Source organism: Erpetoichthys calabaricus, chromosome 2 (assembly GCF_900747795.2).
Source record: "Erpetoichthys calabaricus chromosome 2, fErpCal1.3, whole genome shotgun sequence".
NCBI lineage: Eukaryota > Metazoa > Chordata > Cladistia > Polypteriformes > Polypteridae > Erpetoichthys > Erpetoichthys calabaricus.
This window is the reverse complement of record NC_041395.2, coordinates 172,453,179-172,478,885: the sequence shown is the minus strand read 5'-3', so window position 1 is coordinate 172,478,885 and position 25,707 is coordinate 172,453,179. Positions and strand designations below refer to the sequence as shown.

Sequence of the window (25,707 nt, the reverse complement as noted above, 5' to 3'; positions counted from 1 at the left end):
CAATGGCATTATTTAACCAAAGGGAGTCTATTCTTGTCTGATTTTTAGTTGTTTTATGTTGAAAAAATGTTTACCTGATTTGGATTTACAGGAGAGTAGGAACATGTTTAATAACCAATGATGGACAAAGCAAGACTACATAATGAACACTTCACATATCCACAACCATAAACAACAAATTATTTTAGTGTTGAAAATTAACCTTAAGTCATTTCTTTGGAGATGTGAACTAATGGGAAATATACAGGCTAGCTGTTTGAATCTGGTGGCCAAATTGCTGAGAGGCTGCAACACAAGCCATTGTGTCAACAAGCAGTCCTGCTTTCTGAGTTTAAGGCATTTCATTTTTGATTGCATTTGGTTGCACCTGGAAGTTGTTTCGGGTATGTTGAACCAGGAGGAGACCTTGGGGCAGACCCAAGGCATACTGGAGAGATTATGTCTCTTGGCTTGTATCCCCTTGATAGAGGTGGAGAGAAAAATGGACATCATTGCTTAGACTCCTGGAAATGGCTGAATGGTTGGATGGATGGATGGATGGATGGATTTTATCATTGCATTATTGAGTAGCCAATCACATTTTCACTTCTTCTGAAAAACCTAATTCTTACTTCTTTATACTTCACTTTCAGGCTTCAGAAGGGGTACCAATCCGATTTTTTACAAATCTTTCCGACTTAATAGACCATTACATGCAAGAGAATATGGGTCTAGTGACACACCTGCGCTTCTCAGTGCCCCGGGAAGAGGAGAAGGCAGAGGAGCCTGAAGAGGAGTCTGGTAAGGAGGTTATTGTTATATTCTACTGCACAAAGCAATACTCACTCAATTGATAAAAAATATGTATCTTTTTCTGTTATTACTTAAGCAATGTTTACCAAATTAAGAACTAGTAGTATGATGTAGAGAAAAATCAGGTCTTGGGCAATAATTTTCAGTTAAAGCTATTTTGATATTAGCAAATAATAGGGTGGTCATTGTCTTGATGCAAGGTCCACTTATGGGTCAGTTTCAACTTAAAAGCAGATGGTTTCACATTCTCCTCAACTATGACATATTTCATTCATGGTTGACTTCATGATGGCAACATGGCCAGGCCCTTAGGAATAAAATCTGATCTAATCTATCCTAAATTGATTCTAATGTAATCTAAAAGCAGCACCAATACAAAATGCTTCCACCACCATGCTTTACAGTCGGTGGAATGATGTCTGGCATTGTTGCCAAACATCTCAAATTTTCTGTCTTCCATCCAGAGCACATCATTCCAATAGTCGTGTTATTTACTTTGATGTTGCCTGGCAATCTTCAGGTTATGCATTTATATTAATTTTTGAGAGCAGGTGATATTTCCTTCCTGACCTTGCATGTAGAGCAGGGTTGTAAAATCCCTTTTGTATGTTTGGTCACATGCCCTTTGACTAACATGGAAGTCCTCTGATTTTATCCTGGGGCTCTTAAAATTACTATAACATCTATTGGTCAACTGTTGGACTGAGTTTAATGGGATGTCCTGGCCAGGATATATTGCCAGATGTTTGAAATTTTCTTCATGTCTTGATGATCTTTAGGATCAAATACAAATTGCTTGGCACTTCAAAACTGTTTTTCCACTAAGAGGCCTTAACTGTCTGTTTTGAGAGCTTTAGAGGCTCTTTTAATCTTGGCATTATGTAGCCACCCATCTCAATTGTTAAGACCAAACCACAGCACTGGTTTCTGATGTTTAAATAAAAAGGGGTTACTCTCTATTTGGGTGTGCCTGATTCTAATTTAAGGTCTTTGATGGTATGATAAAGATAAGAGTGTTATAATAGTTTTCCACATAATGGCATTGCATTTTCCATTAACTTAAACAGTACACATTAGTGCAAAGTGTGTTTTTGCAATATTCTTTATCCTTTATATATCATTTTTGTGTAAGCGATGATAACTATAAATATGATATTTTGTTTTAATATCAGATTTGGCAGGATGCATAAATAGATGTAGAATTTTCCAGCAGCTGGAGAGGGAGAAGAAGCAGTTTTATTACATCTAGATGTTATATGCTGTACCCATGTAAACTTGCCCACAGACAATGCTATTAAGATACATGAAACATTGGACATCTCACTGAAAAAAGCTTTTTGTCTTAATGTGTGATTTGTATTCTTTAGTCTGAGAAAGATATTAATATTTTTGTTATTTTATTTTAAGTATGTCACACAACTATTTTAGAGTCTCAGATTTTGTTAGGTAAGTTGCTTGGACCTATTGCAGTGTTGAGAAAGAATGCCTCCCAAGAGACACGACAAGGGTTCTGTATAAAACTCAGTGCAGTGTTTCAGTTGCCTGCTCGAATAGTGTCAGGTATTCTGTTTAGTGATTCATTGTTTCCTACTTCTCAATTCGGTTCATAGTTTTAATATTCAGGCTCTAATGATTTTGATTTCACTTATGGTTCTGGATTTTGTTTTTGATAGCAATACTTAAGTATTCTAGAAAATGTCTTGTTCTGGTTTCTTAAAAACAACCCCATCTCCCGAACCATTTTTAACAATTTCTTTGCAGTTGCTCACAATCCACTCTGCCTGCTAACAATTTAAAGGGGTCAGATGGTGCTAAAATGGCATGTACAGCTTGTTGAAACATTTTCAGTTTTTGCACCTGGTGTAATAAATGCTATTAGATTGTTAAAAAATCCTGAGGCAATACAACAAATCACTTTACTCCCATCACAGTAATAACCAGACAAATGGTTGTGGTCTCCAAAGGTTTATTTTCTGTAGGAATGCTGTTACAAGGTGTTTATATTGGTATGATTTTGTTTAACCACTGATGTGTGTAATTTTGTATGTCGTATGGTTAAGTACTGAACTCTGATCGTTTTATTTGTAAACTTGTGCGAACACTCAGAGTCTGTACTTGGTGAAGAGTGCTGTACAAAAATACATTGAATTGAATAAGGCTGGTTGTGGACTAAATCTCTAAAGTTTCAACTGCTCCTCCCATCAAAATGTGTTCAATATATGTATCTTCTTCAGTTAAATCCTTGCTGCAGGATTACATGTCTTCCTCCAACAGATCTATTTTGAATCTGTAAAAGGCAGTGATAGAGATTTTGATTCATGTATGACATAATTAAACTTTTCAATAAAGTGCTACTTGACTGCACCTTTACTCTATCTAGTGAGTTTAATTCACTTTTTATAATGATTGTTAGAAAGAGGAGTTGATACTGAATTCGTTAGACACATCTCATTACAATTGCATTTACAAACTCATGTCCTTCTTTCCAAATGTCTGTTGTAGTTACAGTAAAAGTAATGAAGAATCTGACTGGGGATTTTGGTTTCAGTACCCTTTTGGCCTTTTCACATTTTTTTTTCAGCTTAGTTCGTTTACTTAAAGAGGAGTATTACAGAAATTTGTAATGCAATTGAATCATATTAGAACAAAGCAGTGAGATCCACAGGGGTCCAAGGGAGATATGTACAATGTACCAGAAAGAGCAATCCTGATCTTGTTTTGGAAGTCATAAAACTTTTCCACCTAGCTTAATGAAGTCTTTCTTCTCTATAATTCTTTCAGAACCAGCCATCATCCCTCCTCAGCTTCCTCCTCGAAACTTCCCTCAGGCTTCTCCAGTCTTGGAGAACAAGGAGTCTCCAAGTGATATATGTAAATGCCCAGAATTGGCGAAAGCTGTGCCCTCTGAATCCTTCCTGCAAAAGCTGCAGCACCTTGACACCAGCAGGTACTGTATATCTTTAACAAAAAACAAGTTTTCCTTAATTCATAAAGAGTCCATGCTATATAGAGATGTAAGCAAAACACAAAAATCACTTAAAATAGAAAATTGGAGTTACTCAAAAATGTGAAAAGGTTTGTTTATATGAAGGGGAAAGAGTGGTGTAGGTGAATTAACTAATAGGCTGGGGTAATAAAACACCACCCCAGACAACAAAATATCTTTGCTCTAGCCAGTTGACATATGTTAGGGCTTTAAAGAAATGAAATATACCTGGTTCTCCCAACCCCATAAATCATCAGGGAAGAGTGGATTATATACATTGTAGCGGACTAAAAAACCCAGCTAAGATTCACACTTTCACCTTTGACAGTGATTTATTAATTTTTTCGGTGGGGATCTCAGGAACGCACCCAGCCTTTGCCCGACTCACATACACTCCCTCACAGAGACAAAAAAGCAACCGGTAGTAAAACAGAAACAGAAGACTGTATTAAACAATAGTATACAAAATATAACTATACACACTACAACGATCCCACCCCAGTTCCTTTTATGGCAATATACAATAAAGACAAATTTAACAATAACAAACGACCAACAAAAACCATTCTCAATTAAGTCCATAAATAACGGCAACCACTGTATGAAATGATGGAGATAGATAGTCCAGATACCAGCTCTCTGTATGTGAATGTAAAGACAGTCCTACCACTATCTCCTGAAGATGACAAATGATGAGATCAGAAGCGTTCCTTTCTTCGAAGGTCGACACAGAATCCAAATCAGTCCTCATGCAGCAGGCAGACACCAAACATTCCATACACACGCGCAGAAGATAATCCGGGACAAAACAAGAATCCAGAGGTGGACAACAGGAAGGCAAACAGACAGGCAACTCAAGACACAAAACAACAAAAGACTTCTTGTTTCTCTGTGGAACTGGCCTCCATTCAAATCTTGCTCCAGCCTCCTTGTCCCCAGCAGCCCCTGTGCCCTCAGCAGATGACCAATCAGAACCATTGCAGGGTCTGTTGGGAGTTGAAGTTTTCACTCCCCAATAGCACTGCTACAACATAACAAAGCATAACATTCTCAAACCCTCTTAACTCACTCAGAGTCATGGAGGACTGGAGCATTGGACACAAGGCTGGAACCAAAATTTGGACAGGACACAATTCTGTTTCAGACCATGCTTATAAGAGAATAAGAAATTTGATAAAGGAGAAGAGACCATTCAGTCTGTCAAGTTAGTTAGTTTAGCTAATAGCTAAGATGTCCCAAAATCTCATTCAGATACTTTTTAAAGGTTATCAAGGTATCTTCAACTACATTTGTCAGTAGTTTGTTCCAGATTCCCATTACACTTTGTGTAAAAAGTAAATTCACACACACCTTCACTTACTTATAAAGGGCCAATTTAAAATTTGTCAATTAAAGTAGCTGTTATAGCGGGTAAAAGTAAGGGCACTGAAATAGAAAATTAATACAAACTGGGGCTACTAACATGATTGAATTATATTCAATACTAGGGGGCTCCGCCCCCTGCTCGCTTCGCTCGCCAACCCCTGGTGTTGGGAATGACAAAGAGCGTGATGTATGAATGAGATATAGAATAGTGTGACGGTGTAGATGATGCAAATAGAAAGCAAACAATAAAGTGTGTGGCACAGTGTAAAGGTTTATTTGAAAATTTCTTTGTACACGCCGTTTAATTGTAAAAGGTAATTCCAGCTCAGAACTTGTAAGGTCATTTAAGATGGTTATTGTTGTGATCAGAGTCAAGTTTGTCAGAGCTTAGAAAGAGTTGTGTCTCTCCAGGAAGTAATGGAATGACTTGGGTATTAATGTTTTCCATATTAATATTTTTTGGACATAATATAGTGCGTTGTGTTAAAAGGGGCATTTGGTCTAATGAGATTGCTGTTCCAAATGTCTCTGTAACTAAGTTGTCGCAGATAAAGGCTTGAGGAATTGTAATAATATGTGCCTGAAGTCCAGCTGTATTGGTGAGTGTACCATCTCTCAGTTGTAATAAGCAATTGTTATGATCTGGTTCTGGACATCGTATCTTTTTTACTAACTGTATCTTTTGAAAGCAATGCCAATTGTCTGCGTATTTTAAGGTGCACTGAACAATAGCTGAGTGCATGGCATCTGGAAGAATAGCTAATCACTGTCTAAAATCTCCTCCTCATAAAAGTACCTTTCCTCCAAATCGAATATTATTATTCATAAACGTTTGTAGAAGTTTATGAATGGTGTTGAGTAAGTGACTTCATGCCATTGAACATTCATCAATAAACAACATTTTTTCAAGACGGATGTCACGTGCAGTGCCACCGTTAATGTTCATAGTGGATACCGATTTGTAGGATCTAATGTAGTTGATAAAGATTTCACTTTCAGGTACATCGTCAGTTATAAGCCTCTGTAGATATTCAGTATATGAATGTAAAGAAGGCAGTCTAATTTGAACCTTTTGACAACAACGTGTAAATGTATAACTTGTATTGCCAGTTGTTTCTTCAGGGAAGTGAACTGAATGACAATGATTGCAAATGACATTCATTAATCCGAATGAATTGTACTGGTGTATGTTTTTCTTGTGCCGTTTGAGAGGCGCGTTGTTGCATGTGTAGTATTTGGGACGTGTTGTTTTGGATCTGTAATCGATTTGCCTGTGCTGTGTGAGAAGCCCGTTGTAGCCTTCGCTGCCATTAACGTATGTCTGAGACGGGAGGTGTTTCGTTTTGAATCCGTGCCTGTTGCGATGCAGCACTTTGATTGATAGTTTGCGTAATGTGGATCTAGGATGTAGATTTGTGCATATTTGCGTTGTTGATTTGTTTCAGGGTGCACTGTTCCAATGCGATGCAGTATTTGTGCACATATGCGAAAGTAGTATGGGCCATTGCCTTTTGGTGGCCTGATATTTACTCCGGTATATGCAAAAGCAAATGAACCATTGTAGGATCTAATGCAGTTCATAAAGTTTTTACTTTTAGGTACATCGTTAGTTAGAAGCTTTAGTTGAGCTTTGCATTTTTGGAGTCGAGACATTTTTTCTTTTAGAAATATGGATAAGTAATAAGGAGTATTGCACTCACTGTTAATATGGAGCCTTTTCTGCGGTTGAACGGTTAATAGTGCCTTATTGTAATGAGATCCACCTATGCTGCATAGCCGTCTATTTTGTTGTTTCTTTCGTTTTCGTGTGTTTGTTCCTGTTATCATTTCCTTTTCGTTTTGTACCCGTGACCGTGTATTCATGACTTGTTTCTTTCTCAGCATGCGAAATATGGATAAGTAATAAGGAGGATCGCAGTCACTGTTAATATGTTTCTTTTTCTGCAGTTGAACGGTTAATAGTGCTTTATTGTAAGGAGATCCACCAATGCTGACACCTATGCCGTCTAGTGTGAAGGTGTTGATGTTCACTTTAGAATATGTGGCTTTGGGTGTCACTTCTTATGGATGTGTGTTTGGGGGGGGTTGAGGATTGTTGTCGCGCGAGCGTCTTCTTTCTTTTTGTGTTCCTGTGTCTTGTCGAATCCCCCTCTTTGTGTGTGTCCCGTCCCTTGCTTGTAGGGTCTGTGGGGTGGTTTTGTGTTCTTTTTTTTTGTGTTCCATGGGCTTGTTGAATCCCCCTCTTGGTGTGTGTCCCGTCCGGTGCCTGTAGGGGGGGGGGGGGGGTGTGCCTTGCTGTTGTGCGCGAGCCTCTTTTTTTTTTTTTTGGGTCTAGTTTCGTGTGCAATGTGTTTCGTGCTTTGCTTGCGTTTGAATACTTTTTTATGTGCCGTTTCCTTTTTTCGGTGCTCTTTGCACCTCATTTCTCAATTTTTCCTGTGCTCACTCCTTTTTTCTGTGGTCTTGTCCGCCTCTCGCGGCCCCTCATCCGCCTCTCTCGCCCTCTTTTATCCGCCTTTCTCGGCTCCTCAGCCGACCCTCGCGGACTCTTTTTGCGCCTGCGCAGTACGTCTTTTTGCAGCTACGGCCCATTGCCGGATGTGCCTGCGTCCATCATCCGGTTTAGCATTCTCGGTTAGTAATATGGATGATTTATTAAAGTGAAGAAATAACAGACTGTGCTGCCCAGCAAATACTAACAATAGTGTTAATTGTCCTTCAGATAACAGAAGTGGTAGAGAAACATTTGCTACAGAGCTCCAAGAGAGTGTGTTATTTAAATTGGAGTGCCTCTAGGCAGTGAGGCAGCAAGCATGCAAATTCCAAATTTATACTGTCATGGCCTTCTGTTTCTTGTTGATACAGCTTGCCTGAGGAGTATCTAAAAGCCATCCAGGAGTACTTCAGAGCTTCTATCAATCTTGATGCAGAGCAGGTGCAGAGTGGGAACACAAATCTTCCCCACCTTAAGAAGCTAATTCAACTGATCTGTAAGAATTTGAACAGGTAACTTTTTACAAATCATACATTTAAGACACTGTCCACAAACTTGTTTTTCCGTATCATAACAGGATAATCTAATAGATGGCTCCTTCAAACCGTCAGCAGTGTTCTGATTTTATTCTTCATCTCTGAATTTCTATGCATATTTTGTCTAACTACATTGATCAGATTTAATCAAGAAGCATGACCCCTTCATTGGTGTTCACTCAAGAAGTCCAGCAATTACAGTAGAGGAGAGATTTCTCTTTTAGGATCAAGTTCTCTGTTCCAGTTGGAAAGTTGATGAGTTTGAGGAAATGCTTGCAGACAGGTTGGAAGTGAAAGGCGGTTAGCGACTTGTAGCTGATTTAAAACAGTCATACATAAAAAGGAAGTGAGCATTCTGCTTCTCTTCTCTTTCTGATTCTCAGATAACCAGAGTCTCTTCTTGGCTTCAAAAATTCAAAAGGTTTTTCCTGTAAAATTGACTACTTTAAGGAAAAACACAGTTTCTCACAGATGCCTATCTTGTCAGTAAATATTTTCTCTGAAGTTCACATAAAAGTCAGGTTTTATATTTTGTCAAGAGTGAATGGCAACTATAAAGGGATACAAATCAAGAAAACAGGACAACAAACATAACAAAGGTGCACCCTCAGGAAGTGTTGAGTGATGGGAAATTACAAGCAGGGACACTAGGAATGGCCTATAAACACCCCTAGGAAGGAAAATTATACATACTCAGGAAGGCAAAGGTATAAGCACATCCCTTAGGAATTAGCAAACTCACATCATAAAGAGGGAAAGAATGCAGGAAAATACAAAATGAAACACTACGTTAGGGAAAAGTATGGGAAGAATTAAAAATAACAAAAGGGAAACATATGGGTAGAATAGAAATATGTATGCATCACTAATGATGAGTACACAACACCAGGAAGGGAAACACAAAGACACAATCACAATTCCCAGATTGGAAGAGTACTGGAGAAAGAGATTGATATATGAGAAAAGGAAGAGTATAGTGCAAATATAAAAACAAATCTAGGAAAAGAACATTACGCAGAAAGTGGTATAGCACAAGTATTGTATAACCACTGTAAAAGCAAACACAGCAAAAGATGAAGGGTTGGGGTACCACCTGTAAACCTGTTTAGTGTCCAGTGTAAAAAAAGAAAAAAAAAGTACATGACTCTGTCACTAGTGATGTGGTGTGTGTTGGAAAGGGTCTGTGTCAGAGAGATCAGCTCAGGATGGTGTTCAAATTGTAAATGATAAAGTTCTTTTGGCGTTGTCAGTATTTTAAGTGGAAGAAGGGGGGAGGGGAGGAGTTGGGGACAACAGACAGAAATTCTGACATCAGTTGATGTTGGGTCTTTCAACAGTGTTTATCATGGCCCCATGGAATGGTAATGTGTTGCATATGGTTTAGACATGCAAGTAAAAATTTCACTATCCTTCTGCAACTACTAAAACTATATGGGTAAAATTCTGCTTTTAAGGATGTGAGTCTGGCCCAAGCATGGCTTTCCTATTCTAGGTTTTGTTTTCTCTTAATTAATTGCACAACACTATTATTAATCCGGTCAAACCAATAAATGTATATAACTGGTTTTTGAAAGATGCTTTTCCAGAACTGTTATTCCATCCAGCAGTAAACTGTGGATGAACCCTGCCCCTCTTCACAAGGGGGTTTGCATTTTCTTTGCAGTGTTTCTCTTAAGATACTTGCAGACTACCCTCTTTATGTTGTTTTTCCAGTGAGATTTCACGCATCATGCCTTCACTTGAATGCTTTGGAAAAGTATTGGATCATCAGCCTGCTGTTGCTCCAGGGCGACTCAGGAACCAGGTAGGAGCTCCTGTCAATGCAAACACACACAAGAACAGTCCTCACACTTCGAATCAGAAGAGGGAAACAGCTTACCCTTGGTGGTGGGAAGTCATAGATTGCTTATTTTTGTAAAGAAGGGAGACATGGTACCAGTGCTCTTATTTTACTGGAACTTGTCACCTGGATAGGCTCAGACTGAATTGGGTAAAACAGGTTTGAGTATATTATATTATTCTGGTTAACAATGCTTTGTAACTTTATTTTTTTATTGAAGCATTTTCAAGACAAACAACATCATAAGACGGTTTATGAAACAACCAACATAAGAATTAGTGCTGACCATTCAAATTTGGTTCAAACCTGAATAAATTGTCCACTATATTGAACATGCTGTTTTTCAATTATGCTGACAGTCTGGTTCTCAAATGTTTTTCCACTGGAATCCTGTAAACTAAATGAGGAGTTAACTGTATATTGATTTGATTAAATTAGTTTAACCACAAAGAAAATATGAAGAAAACTACTGTAAGGCTAATTTTTGCAATAAATGTTTTCAATGCACATAAACCAAGCATTGTACAAAATTCAAACACGCAAAACAAGCAGTGAAGCACAACAAAAAGAGAAATAATAATTCAAGAACAAAGGCTTGTCATTTCCATGTGGGCACAATGCTGAAATCAATCGGTGATTGGATACATTGGTACATTTCCATGTAAAGAGTAAAACCAACTTTTTTTTTTTTTTAATTTTTATTGATTTTATCGAAAGCACACAACATTCCATACAAATACATCAATGTTACAAGAATAGGATTGAAAACCAATCAACCCCCACCCCTGAGAAAGATAGCATGGCCAGAAGAATACAATTTAAACCTAGTAAAAATAAGCAAATAGATAGAGTAATAAATGAATATAGATAAATGGAGAAGACAAAAAAAGAAGAGAATCTGCTTCCTCAGTGCTTTAAAAGCTTATTCTAAAATGTTATTGATTAGATCCTGCCAGGTTTGGAAAAATTTCTGCACAGATCCTCTATGTGAGAATTTTATTTTTTCCAATTTCAAATAATATATAACATCAGTTACCCATTGACTTAAAAGGGGAGAGTTAGGATTCTTCCAGTTGAGCAAGATAAGTATGCGTGCCAATAGTGTAGTAAAGGCAATTACAGTTTGTTTGTCCTTCTCCACTTTAAGCCCCTCTGGAAGTACACCAAACACCTGGTAGTGGATTAGGAGGAATTTTGACACCAAGGCTATCTGAAAGGCATTTAAAAATCTTGGTCCAAAATGATGTTAGTTTGGTGCAGGCCCAGAACATGTGACCCAGTGAAGCTGGAACTTGATTGCAGTGTTCGCAGGTTGGATCTTGCCCTGGAAACATTTTGGATAATTTTAAGCGAGACAGATGTGCTCGATATATACATTTTAGTTGAATAATTGTATGCTTTGCACATATGGAGCTTGAGTGAATTCTCTGCATTGCTACCTTCCACTCCTTTTCTGATATGTTGAGGGAGAGATCCTTTTCCCATTGTCCTCTTGGATCTTTGAAAGGGAAGGACTGTAAAATGGTTTTATATATTGCAGAGATTCTGTCTAAGTCCTTGAAACTGTTGAGTATTTTTTCCAGTATAGAGGGAGGTGGGAGATGAGGGAAATTGGGCAGGTTCTGTTTAACAAAGTTTCTAATTTGAAGATAGTGAAAGAAATGTGTTGCTGGAAAGTTAAATTTAGAATGTAATTGTTCGTAGGATGCAAAGACGTTGTCTGTGTACAGATCTCAAAGTGATTTAATCCCAAATATTTTCCAGACATTAAAAACTGCATATGTTTGCGAGGGTTGAAAAAGGTGGTTCTCGTGCAGTGGTGCCACCGATAAAAGATTCACTATCTTAAAATGTTTCCTACATTGGTTCCATATTCTGAGTGAGTGAAGCACTATTGGGTTATTAGTATATTGGCAATATTTTTCATTTATTGGGGCACAAAGCAAGGAATATAAAGATGAACTGCAGGATTCTGTTTCTATTGCAGACCAAGCCTGATATGTTCATCTATTTGTGTCAATGTCCTGGTTTTTATATGTTGTATGTTTGCTGCCCAGTAGTAAAATTGAAAGTTAGGCAGAGCCATGCCACCTTCTGCCTTTGGCCTTTGTAGGGTCGCTCTTCGGATACATGGATGTTTTGAATTCCAAATAAATGTGGTTATGGTTGAATATAATTTCTTAAAGAACGATTTATTGATGTACAGTATTGTTTTGTCTTGGTAGAGTAATATATATTGCTCTACTTTCCCCTATTGTATTATTAATATGTAGCCTTAGAATGCCTAATCTCACAGACTTACCACTGTTTATAAGGTACTATTGTATATAACTTATCCCCACCTTCCCTTCTATATGTATAACCTAAGTCAATTCGATGTAGTAAAAAGACAAGCAGAAGTTAAGTTACACATAAAATAATGTATTACTGATAGGGATGGGAATCGAAAACCGGTTCTTGTTGAGAACCGGTTCCCACTGTTTCAATTCCTTGGAATTGTTTGCCATTTTTGCAAACGATTCCCCTATCGATTCCAGTCGCCTCGAATGACGTCACCGCGTTGCGTAGCATCATTTACCCAGCAGGAAACATGGCGCCTAAGCGGCACAAATGCTCAAAAGTTTGGTTATACTTTATGAGAAAGGATGACAACAGGGCAACTTGCAATACTTGCAAAGTAGATATTTCATCAAAGGGAGGAAACACTACGAATATGCAAAAGCATTTGCACACAAAACACGCAATAACCTTAAATGAATGTTGTGTTTTTGATCCGCTCCGGACTAGTGAATCTCAACCCAGCAGCAGCGGTAACGTTTGCAGGTCCTCTCCAGTTAATACGGCAGGTAACTAATCAACTAACATTGCATATTATGTTAGCGCGATTTGCCTTATTGCAAAACCTGCTATTGCTGTGCATTGCATTTAGATGACCATGACGAGAGAGACAGACAGAGTCTGGCTGTCTCAGATGCTGGCAGTTCTCGCTGCAGTCTACCGGTAGCTTCTCCTTTCACAGAGGCGGGGAAAAGTAAAATGACACAGGCCAGAATAGACGAATGTCACCGAGCAGTGACTAAGTTTGTGGTAAAAGGCTTGCACCCATTTGCCACAGTAGATGCCCCCGATTTTCGGTAAGTGAATGTGTTTAATTGTAGGCTAAGTCAGGGAATGTCAAATTTGCGTGTTCTCCTCTTACCAGATGTTTCATCCGTTTCCATTTCTGAGCTGAAACGTGTTGAAGGCAGCCGTCACTGCAGATGGATGGGCAAGTTTTAGTCAAGATCATTACCTCACAGTAACGCTGCATTATGTCAGGAATGGCCAGGCTCAAGAAAAAGTCCTCAAAACCAAACCAGTGTACCAGGCACAGACAGGGACAGCTGTAGCAGAGGAGACTGATGAGATCTTGGAGGAGTATGGTATCAAAGACAAGGTTGTGGCAGCCACTGTTGATAATGCGGCCAACATGGATGTAGCTGTCAAAATAGTTGATGGTTGCAGAATTGCACTGTGCACAGTTCCATTGGACTTGAGTTGATTGTATTTGTTGCTGGCTGATGTAGTTTTATTTTTGAGTGCTCAGCTCATATATACTTTTAAAAAGGAGAGTGTAAATGTTACTGGACATTCTTGTGTAATTGCCACAGAATAATTGATGTTATACTTTGTTATTGCTACAGAAGAATATTTATTTTATTATTATTTTACATTTACACATTTTTTTCTGGGGACCCCGTGGCACCCCATCGAGGAGCCGTAGGCTGTGGATCTCTTAAGATCTCACTGTTGGGTTTGTAAGGTCATGCTACTCCTAAATTTCTATCTTGTTCAAAGATAAGATATAAAACAAAGTTCTAAGTTAATCGACCTGTGTGTTCTCCTTTTTTAAAAATAAGAATCGATAGGAGAATTGATAAAGAATCGAATTGTTAAACAGAATCGAAAATGGAATTGGAATCGTAAAAATCTTATCAATTCCCATCCCTAATTACTGATAATATTCATAAATAATAACAAAATGCAAAGTACATTTGAATATTGGCAACCATACAACCTGATTAAATGGTGATATGTAGTTCAGGCGGCACACAGACTTGTACTTACTTAAATGTCTCTAGTTAAGGCATCATTGGTGCTCAGCTTTCTGCCACATGTCTGTTCAATATGGCTGCTGAGCTGTGCTCTTCATTGTGTTGTCTTCATCATCACAGGTTAGCAAGAGAGATGCTTCTTTCAGATGTTGGTTAGTAAGAGAGAGATTGTGAGGTTAAACACATACATTTATAGATGTTCTGTCCAACCCCTACAGCCAATAGGACATCATGGTACTTAAAAGCTTCTGATCCAAGCCAATTCCAAACAGCCATACCTAGGACCAATGGGGGAATACAACATCTTAAAACCTGCCCCCAAACCATATGTTAAAGTACACCTTAGCCTATTTGAGGGGGGGTGGGGGGGGGGGGTAGAAATGATTTTAGCAAAGAAACACTCGGCAAACTGGTTTAAGATACATCCCCCAAATCCTGTCGTAAAATTCAAACAAACCCATTCCTAAGGGGGCTTTTAAACACTAAATTACATTCCTTTGCCTAAATTACAAATAAAGACATACAAAATATTTATCAAGTTATATGAAAAATCTCACATCACAACAAGTATATTGGAATATTTTGAAATAAAAAGAGAAGTTTAGGGAGGATATTCATCTTAACAATGTTAATTCTTCCAGCTAGAGTGAGATGAAGGTTTGACCATCTATGCAAGTCTTGCTTGATTTTTTCCATACAGACAGCAAAATTTTGTTGATAAAGAACTTTATGTTTACTTGTGATATTTAACCCTAGGTATCTGAACTGATCTGCGATGATAAAAGGGAAGGTGTCCAATCTAATATTGTGTGCTTGAGAATTCACTGGAAAGAGCACACCTTTAGTCAAAGTAATTCTGAGACCAGAAATCTTTTGGAATTCTGTTAGTGCTGTTAGGACTGTAGGCACAGTATTTTGTGGGTCTGATATATACAGCACCGTATCATCTGCATATAAAGAAATTTTCTGTTCATGTCCTTCTCTGATAATCCCCTTTATCTCATAAGCATTTCGAAAGTGAACTGCCAGTGGCTCAATGACGATTGCAAACAATAGTGGTGACAAGGGGCATCCTTGTCTGGTACCACGTTCTAGTTTAAAATAGTCTGAATTAATGTTGTTAATATAAACTGAAGCTTCTGTATTGGTAAACAGTAGTTTAATCCATGCACAAATGTTTGGGCCAAACCCAAATTTCTCCAATGTAGTGAAAAGGTAATTCCATTAAATCGTATCAAATGCTTTTTCTGCATCCAAGGATAAAACCAACTTAACCATAAAAAGTGTCATGGCTGATGTCGTGAACCTTCAGAATGAGTTAATTGAAACAAAACAAGAAGTGGCTTTAACTTGGTTTTGCATGGTTCCTGACATTAGCAGAAAAGCAGCAGAGTCAGTTTTTTTGGTTTTTTTTCTAGTCCTCCTGCTATCGCAGTTGATTTGCAGCTTAAATTGTCAAGAGTGCATTTATATACAAAGTCTATAATCTCCACATGTTCTTACAAGGGTAAATCAAACAATAAGGGCAACCTGAAAATTAAACAGTAACCGCAACAGATAGAAGCTGAGGCAATACAACACATTTGTGATGCCTTATGGGTTGTTTGAACATGCACCACACAGCATTCTGCATTAGTCCACTTAAAGCCAAGATCAAAGGAACATGGACGCTATACTGTGGGATTACACCATTGTTGAACAACATGCTGTAGTCAGAGGCAGTGAAACAAGCTGAAGTTTACCACTTCATAGCTGCTCCATGACAACACACGTCCCCATGCAGTGGATGCAACGGTGGAGGCAATTGAACAGGTGAACGTCTTCCATATCCCCCCTTAATGAGTTTCTACACAGTCGCAGGTTCACCTCTAAGGATGAGGTTAAGGAAGCAGTGCACATATGGATCCAGGAGCAGCTGAAAAGTTTCTTCTCCCAAGGAATGAAGAAGATAGTTGAACAGCACAAGAAGTGCATTGAGGCTATGTGGAGAAGTAATTTAACTGGTATGTTCATATGGTCACAGTTAACTGGTATTAAATGGTATGTTGCCTTTACTTTGTGATTCTTCCTTGTACAATTTCATAACACCCATTAGTCTGAATACTGGCTTCAAATGCCTTATTTAAGAAGAAAACCCCAATTGAATAAATAAGCATCAACACAAAGAAAACAATAATTAAAACAGTATGAAGAAGGCAAGCAATTAATAACCATTCACAGCTTAACAGATGGGATTTCAAATCAGTCATATTACCCATTTCTTGAACCTGCCTATTCAAATCAGGATCATGGGCAGCATTAGCTGTAAAGTACCGGTAATAATCATACCTAGATTGAAAGATTTGCTACTGCATCACCAGAAGATATACAACTGAATCAGCATTGGCCAAAAAGCTTGCCCTGACATTCTGGAAGTTGATTTCTATTACAATACACATTTATGTGGAATAAGTAATGGAGATACTGTGTTTCCCCGTAGTTGGGATATAGCAGGTTGGATAATGGATGGATGGATGGATGGATGGATGGATGGATGGATGGATACTGTGTTTTGAGTGCTGATTTTGCACATGTCTCCTCATAACACCTAAATCATGGCTCACTTTGGGCTTGCCTTGGTGCACTCTCTCTGATGTTGGCATTTTCTTCGATTTGGCATGAGCTTCATTTCCCAGCCCAAAGACATGTTTCTTTGTGTATTTGAATAGTCTTGAAGAGTGCTAATGTGTGACCAATGATGGAATAGTGCCTTGTAAAGGGCAGGTTCCTGCTATACTGCCACAGCACAATTTGTTATCAGTGAGTGAAAGACAGATAAAAACAACAATCCAAAAACAAATGACTGAATTGATGAAAACAGCACTACATGTAGTCTTGCAACGTTTAGAGTCTGCTTTGATACTGTAAGCACAAGGGGGCACCACTAAGCCCCAAACCACAGACATAATAATGCCCAGGTTTGATAAAAGTGACTTATTCACCTCCAACACCTTTCTTACAGAATCACCAGCCATAATATACAAATATAAATCCTCTCCTTCCACCTCCCATATTGCCAACTGCCTCCTGACTCCGACTCCATTAAGTGAGGCTGCGAGCTCTCCTTTAAATCCAACCCAGAAACTGCTTCTGGTATCATGGCCAGGTCATCCAGAACACCTCCGGGTCATGTGAAGACCAGGGCAGTTCTCCCCCATCCACGCCCTCTGTAGGTACCCAAAGCTCCTGACAGGGCTGCATTTCTGGACTCCAACTGCCATGCCACCCTTCATGTGACTCGGGTTCAGCCCTGAGGAACACTGCCACCGGTCATGTGGGGGAATGAACTTCTCCCGATGTGCCTGTTCGCCAAGTTCATCCATTATGGCTTCCTGTCCCAGTAAGAATCCATCCTTTATTCCAGCCATGATGCCTGTCCTCCATGGCACCTACAATACCTAACTGGGATGATTTCCACATTAATTTGGAGTGCTGTCCTTGAGTTCATGTAGACCTTTTATATGACTTAAGGGACCTCACACATCCCAAGATTAGATTTACAGTGCTTTGAGTTAGCCCACTTCTAAAAGGTGCGATGAAAATACATTTAATTTAGGTAAGGTGATATACTGTATCAACTAGAGCAGTATAGGTACGTAGTTCTGGGTGTTGCATCTTCATGGATCTTTTATGCTAATTCTGAATGCCAGATCCAGGTGTTTTTTTTTTATTTTTTTAATTCATGAATTAAATTTAATTGATTTATTCAGTTTGTGTTATATTTTTGTCAACTGTTCCAAGTAGAAATGCTAGTTCAAACATCATTGTACAGTACTATGCATACATAACAGTAAACCTGACTTGACTGGTCTCTACATTCTTCCTCTGTCTGTATGGGTTTTTTTTTTAAGGTACTCAGGGTTTTTCTTCAACATTCCAAAAATTTTGAGTTAAGTAGCCTGGTGATACTAAATCAACCTTGTTAGAGTGTGCTTGTGTTGAAAAGTTTGCCAGTGATGGACCTGTCCTTAGTTTTTAACTACCTTGCATCCATTGCTCCGGATCTCTATGATATTTGATTGAATTAATTAGGTCTGAGAATGAATAGTATGTGTGTATATAAGATTTATCGAATGGGCAACATTTAAAAAAATAATTAAGTATATATTACATAATGGCCTGTTTTAACAAAACATGTTTATCAATATATTCTAAATTTAATTTTAAGAAGATTGACTGATGGATTAGCTGATCGGCCTCCCACCTCAGTTGTTTTTAACATGTTATCATGATTTTCTGTCTTGTAAAGATTTCAAGTGATGGATCCCAAAGTCCCGACTTCTCCAGACTGAGCGAATTGACTTTCTTGTTGCAAACAATAGAAGAAAAGGTATTTTTTGATTAAGCTGATGGTCTGTCATTGTCTGATGTTAAGTATAAGAATTAATCCTCAAAGAATGACTGGTGCTAATATAGGGCATTGACTACACAGTAGCTACTCCTGGGAATACCCACTTCTAACATGGCATGGCAACTGCGTAAGATTTAAATTTTTCATACTTTATCTTTCAGACAAAAGGTATCATCCTGGAATCTGTAGGCTATGAAGGAGGACATCGCAACTCTTTAATACCCCCAGTCACTTTTGAGGTAAATGCAGGCTTCTGTCTTGTACATGACCAGGATGTGTCAAATTGTTCCTTAAGTCATTAGAAGACTTTTAGATTTTTCTTTCTAAATTGAGATGAATACATACAGTAGCCATTTTATCTAGATATTAAAGAGATGGCTAATTTATAGAGTGACTGCCATTCTGATACAAGATACCACCCTAAAAGAAAGTCCTAATTTGACAAAGCCTCTCTGCCTCTCTAGGTGAAATCAGACATGCTGGCCATATTGACAAAAATCCACCTCAAAGTAGATGTGGAGGAGGGAAAGCTAATCGTCAAGAAATCCAAAGATGGCCCTGAAGATAAGTTCTACACACCAACACAAAGTAAGAAACATGTGTTGGCTGGCAATCGTCAAAGCTTTTTTTGCTAATAAAGGAAGAGGTTACCATTATTAATGTATTCTTGGGTCTTTCCCATTGGACTGGATAACTAAGTTTGTTTGGCCTGTTTATGTTATTTCACATTTATACTTAAGTGAATGAAACAAGTTAAATGTATATTGAGTATATTACTTTCCGGTGGAAATGGCAGAATTGTGAAGAGATTTTTACAATTTATGAATGAAGTTCATAAATTGCCTAAAGTCTACATTAATACTTCCACTTTCTCTGTTGGAGTTCGGAATTCTGAACTTTCATATTTTCAAGATATATAAATTCTTTAGCTAGTCATTAAGCTTCTCGTGTTTTATACTATGGTGTTCATTGCTCACAGTAGCCTCTGCACTGTGTAACATTCAACCCACACATAGAACTTTCTCTCTCTCTTTCTTTCTCTCTCTCTCTCTGTGGGTGCATGTGAGATGCTGCTCTGCACTTTCTGACTGATTTTAGGCAAAAACTTATAACAGTGCTAGAACGTACTCATCACAAGGTTATTATCTTCAGTTACAGTTACACCAATACCATAATGCATTTGTTGGCTTTCTCTTAGCTATTAAATTACAATTAATACTTCTTAGAATAAAACTAATGAGGTGAGTATTTGTTTGTTCCTTTCCTTGGCAGCAATCTCTGGACATGTGGAAGAATTTTCTTTCTTTTTCAGGAGTTCATCTCCTTTTTTGCCTTTGGTAGGACATACATTGTAGTTGGTAGCTAGCAAAATTTTGCCTGCTTGGTCAGCTGATGTTCAATGAACCCTGGTTGTTATTAAGGTGTATGTGTGAGTTACATAGGTCTCTCTTGATCTCTCTTGTGCACTTGCTGTTCCTCAGGAAGGTTGGACTTATGGCAACCTTCTCCAAACTCCAGTACGGTCAAGTATTCTACCTTTCCAGTCCAACACAGTTGCCCTTTGGAGTAAAGGGATTGCTTCAACCTCTCTGGTGACCACACCCTTTCAGCTACAAATTTTGGCTATGTGCAGCCAAAGTTGGCCAGGCTGAGCTTAAGTTTGGTGAGAAGATGTGGCCAGTTAAACTGTGGTTGATGATTTTAAAGGAAGGAGTAAAGGTCTTGTCATTGGCTTCTTGGGCATACATAAGCACATCTTCTTAGTTGACCAATGGTAAACAGTTCTGCCCATCAATGTTGGTCATCCTTGCTTTATGGTTCTTCAGAACCTGGCCACCCAATTTGTGCCTCCAAGAGACATCTGTGTGATTTTATAAGATCTGGTATCGATCATCTTAACAGATAAGGTGCAAAGCTGCATTCCGGTGAGGGGCCCCACCATGCAGACAGAGACATTGTAGTTTTTTTTAGTTTTTTTTAAGCTAGTGTGGAAGCCGGCCCAGACACAGACAGGCGGACACGTTCATGTCACCCAACACACATTTATTTTTCATTACTATTTACAATAAAGTGCACTCAAACCCCCAAAAGTCCCCACAAGTCCAGGCCAATTCAAATGCCTTACTGTTCAGGCCACCTCCTTGCCTCCTCCAGAGACCTCGTCCTCTTCCACCCGACTCAAGTTCTGAATGAAGGGAGACGGCCCCTTTTATCCTCACCCGGATGTGCTCCAGGTGCTTCCCGGAAATCTTCCACCAGCACTCCCCAGTGTGGTGGAAGTGCCGGCTGCGTACCCGGAAGCACTCCGGGTGTCCTCGATCCTCTTCCCCCCAGCACTTCTGGGTGTGGCGGAAGTGCTGAGATCCAGGGCTCCCAAGGCATTCGGGCACCCCCCGGCGGTGACCACGGGCTCCTACAGGGATGAGCGTCCATGCTCTGTACCCGTGGTCCCCATAGCCACCAGGGCGGTCGCCCCCATGTGGTCTGGGGAAGGCGTAAGCCCTCTTCCGGTCCTCGGGACGCCCCCCCAGCCACCTGCGACACTAGGATCTGTGTTTCAGCCAAAACAACCGAATGGTTGATATCAGTGTGTCCTACAAATGACACATTCCAATATTAACAATAGTTTATTAAGTTTATTATGTATTAAGTGCAAGAGATTGGAGTTCGGTAATGTATAATTTGTAATTACTTTTTACCTTTCCACCTTTCAGTTTTCTCACCTAGGCAATGTTATGTAACTCAGTAGCGATGATAATAAATAGTGATCGAAAATAGTTCGAAGTGTTACAAAAACAATGAAGCAAGTAAAATCTGAACAAAATTATATAGTGTAAATATAACAAAAACAATAATAATAAAGGTAGGTAAAATTAAATAAAAGATGCACAACTATAATAAAAACAAAATAATAATAGATAGAGAAAGGTATACTGTATAGAAGAGCATCATTGCCCTCTATTAAAATGTATTAAAGCAGATAGAAACTAACAAAATATTTATTGAAAATAAACTAAGAAACTAATGTATAAAAGAAACTACAAAAACTGCAGAAGCAGAACACTTTTAATACAAGAAAAGCACATGGTTGCACACACTCACATATAATAAGCAGGTAGAAAAGGCACAAAACCATAAAAATTAGACAACCCCAATGAAAGTACAGCAACATGATAAACAACAACAACAACATTTATTTCTATAGCACATTTTCATACAAGCAATGTAGCTCAAAGTGCTTTACATGATGAAGAAAGAGAAAAAAGACAAAATAAATAATTAAAATTAGGGAACACTAATTAACATAGAATAAAAATAAGGTCCGATGGCCAGGGAGGAAAAAACAAAAAAAAAACTCCAGACAGCTGGAGAAAAAAATAAAATAAAATCTGCAGGGGTTCCAGGCCACGAGACCGCCCAGCCCCCTCTAGGCATTCTACCTAACATAAATGACCTCAATTAGTCCTCATTGTATTTAGAGTTCACATGGAAGAATTTGATGATGATGGTCATGTGGACTTCTGGCCTTTAATCCATCAATGTAGGGACATCACGGTGCTTTGATTAGGTGGTGGTGACGCAGAGCGCCACCACAGAAAACCGGAAAAAGAACAGAAGAGAAAGTAGGGGTTAGTATGGATTTTGGAGCCACCATGAATAATAATGATAATTAATTGAATATACAGAGCATCAGGATTTAACTAAGATGAAGCTATGAGAAAGCCATGTTAAAGTAATGAGTTTTCAGCAGTGTTTTAAAGTGCTCCACTGTATTAGCCTGGCGAATTCCTATTGGCAAGCTATTCCAGATTTTAGGTACATAACAGCAGAAGGCCTCACCACTTCTTTTAAGTTTAGCTCTTGGAATTCTAAGTAGACACTCATTTGAAGATCTAAGGTTACGATTTGGAGAGTAAGGTGTAAGACATTCCGAAATATAAGATGGAGCGACATTATTTAAGACTTTGTTAACCATAAGCACTATTTTAAAGTCAATTCTAAATGGCACAGGTAACCAATGTAGTGACATCAAAACTGGGGTGATGTGCTCGGATTTTCTTTTCCGAGTTAAGATTCGAGCAGCTGCATTCTGCACTCGTTGCAATCGATTGATGTCTTTTTTTGGTAGTCCTGAGAGGACTGCGTTACAGTAATCTAGGCAAATTAAAACAAAAGCGTGAACTAATTTTTCAGCATTTTGAAATGTTATAAGAGGTCTAACTTTTGTTATATTCCTTAAGTGAAAAAATGCTGTCCTAGTAATCTGATTAATATGTGATTTAAAATTCAGGTCAGAGTCAATAGTTACCCCTAAATTCTGTACCTCAGTTTTGACGTTTAATCCTAATGCATCAAGTTTATATCTAATAACCTCATTATATCCATTATTGCCAATCACTAAAATTTCTGTTTTCTCTCTATTTAGTTTGAGAAAATTACTACTCATAAATTCAGTAACACAAGTGAGACATTGTATCAGTGAATCAAGAGTGTTGGGGTTGTCAGGTGCTATTAATAAATACAGTTATGTGTCATCAGCATAGCTGTTGTAGCTGACATTATGCTAAAATAAATTATGATAATAAATAAATTATAATAAAAGCAGCCATTGACACAGATATGTGTAGTACTGTAGCAGTAAATGTTGTCAGGCTTTTGCAAAAGTCCCATCTTATTCTTGCTGATTATTAGCCCAAATTCTTCAGTTTACAAAATCTTTTCATTCACTTTGTGAGACAGTTCACCCAGTTAACTTGCTCAGGAGGAGCAGAAGCTGACTCTAACAGTTATGAATGTTCATGCCAGGTAAGACTACAGTTTAACGTTAATGATTAGCTATCAGGAAATTCAGGAATTTAGCATATGGCTTTAAATTTGATTTCCATGCATTATGAGATAACCTTTATAACTGGTAAGATGCCAATGATAAAAATATTCCTGTGTATAATCGAGAATGCTAGGACTCTGAGTCACCTCAAAATCATTTAGACAGTGGTAAGAATGAAATAAAATCTAGAACTAAAGCTTTTAAACTTTAACACAGAGAGTGTTGATCCAAGGCCTGCAGTACTGCAATAAAAAATGCAAAATATTTCTCTAATCTCTCTTATATGTCCATGAGGCAGCTGGAAATCAATTCGATCTTTCAGTTTGTGCTAAACAGTAAGAAAAAAATGTGTGTCTAGTACAAGGCATGAGCCCTACATTTGTGCTACTGACATGTCTGTATGTTCAGTCCTACAGCTGATCAAATCTCAGAGGGTCCCTAACAAGCTGGTGATTATGCTGAGCACTGAGAAGGATAAGACCATGAAGAAGGAATATGTCTTTGCAGACTCTAAGGTGAGGTAGAAGTTACTCTCTGTAGATGAGGACTGCTTTGCCATCTTATCAGGAACAGGGTGTGCAGTTGTCTGTCAGGCTTTGCTTCTAATCACCTCCTTACCTTTTTTCTCTATGAAAACATTTTTAGATGCATAATACAAAGCCTGGTGGTTATAGACTGTATTCAAATTTTCCATCTGATACAATGTGTAACTCTGTATGACCTGCATTTAACCACACATCATTCACATATATTGTCTGAGCAGTTTTAGATATATATTTTCACATTTCTAGGCGCCATATATTGTGAAACCACAGCTCAACTACATATTTATTTTTTAAGTATAATACAAATGGCACCCCTTACAGATAAAATGGTCATATAATAGCCTAACTTCTTACGGCCCTGGAACTTAATTATGTGGTCTCATAAAATGGACAGATATATTAATGTATTGCCACAGTAATGCGCCTAAGAGCAGGTTACAATGAGAGGTATTTTTCATTTTTTAATTTTAATTTTCATTTCCTTTTTTCCAGAAAATACCTCGCATAGGTTACAGGTTTGAATCACAAAATATTTTTAAATACACTTACCAGTTTATGAATGTGGTCTAATTCTAAATCATCTGCACACTTAAAAGAGAACGCACATTTAAAGCCTGCATGGTCCTACTACTAGCATGTGTGACACACAGCTTTAATGTGCTAAAATGTTTCACAATATTCAAATTATGTATTTAAGCATATTTCACAAAAATGTAAACATTAAGTATCTTTAACATATAGCTAAAACGTAAGTGTAATGTTTCTGAATAAATGAGGGAAATATATAAACCAAAAACTCATCCCAGGTCTACTTCAACAGTCTAAGGGGATTAAATCTATTTAGCCTCAAGCAGACAAGACTACTAGAAACCTAATTAAAGCCTTCAAAACTTATCAAAAGTATTGATAAAGCTGATCCAGCAGAATTCTTTAAGTTAAATAGTGAATCACAACACTCAAAGATGCTGTAGGAGATTAAACAGAAGTATATTTGGTACTGAAGCCATGAGGTACTCCTTGACTTGTTTTCTGTTGTTTTCTTATAACCATATGTGTAGAGATTACAAATTTAAATAAGTTAGTAAACATTATGCATGATTAATTGATGAGTATTGGACAAGATTTCTTAAATTATGGGTCTGGAAATTACTGTTGTATTTAATGGTAATGATGGGTTGCAGTGGGTCACTGTGGGTTGATTAAGCAATCAAAATTGCTCCAACAAATGTCGTTGATAACCCTCCTTGATTAGGATCGTCAATGATTCTCCAAGAACCTGGTGTTCACAAAGGTATGGGTCTCAAAGAAACTAAAAAGGCCAAGATGGGGTCAAGACAAAAAAAAAATTATAGAGCAAAACCGAAACAAATTTATTACAGTATATTGCCAAACCAAATATTAAATATCATATGTACATACATTTTCCAATTCATTTAATTTACTTTAGGTACATAAACGCCACATCTGCTGCCTGTCTGTCACAGGGTGTACTCACATACACACCCTCACTCACTCATATGGGTCCAAGTCAACTTTTAACCTGTTACCATCTCTGTGGTGTTGGAAAAAAAGCAGAACAACTGGAAAAAAATCCACATAGACAGGGATGGGGCCATGATTTGAAATCATGACTGTGAAGCTGTGCTAATCACTGCATCAGCACACTACCCACATTAAATATTAGTGACATTTTGTATTATTATGAAGTTTGTGAGACTTTATTGAGATCATCTACTCCAACCCTGGAAGATTAACATACACATAGATGCACATACAAAAACACAGAGATCCCAGCCAGATAATATCTTGCATGGTATTAGTTGCCAGTCACTCCGCA

The 25,707-nt window shown here is 38.1% G+C and overlaps 1 protein-coding gene across 1 annotated transcript in view; it reads left to right on the top strand.

Moving 5' to 3' along the window:
• Window positions 1-25,707, top strand: part of inpp5d (inositol polyphosphate-5-phosphatase D) — a 127,917-nt gene that overhangs the window by 49,097 nt on the left and 53,113 nt on the right. Inside the window, exons 3-10 of the mRNA XM_028794802.2 lie at window positions 633-780; window positions 3,574-3,739; window positions 8,009-8,149; window positions 9,887-9,977; window positions 18,396-18,476; window positions 18,659-18,736; window positions 18,962-19,085; window positions 23,734-23,840. Coding sequence (XP_028650635.2) covers window positions 633-780; window positions 3,574-3,739; window positions 8,009-8,149; window positions 9,887-9,977; window positions 18,396-18,476; window positions 18,659-18,736; window positions 18,962-19,085; window positions 23,734-23,840 — 936 coding nt within the window. The remainder of the gene's footprint in view (window positions 1-632; window positions 781-3,573; window positions 3,740-8,008; window positions 8,150-9,886; window positions 9,978-18,395; window positions 18,477-18,658; window positions 18,737-18,961; window positions 19,086-23,733; window positions 23,841-25,707) is intronic.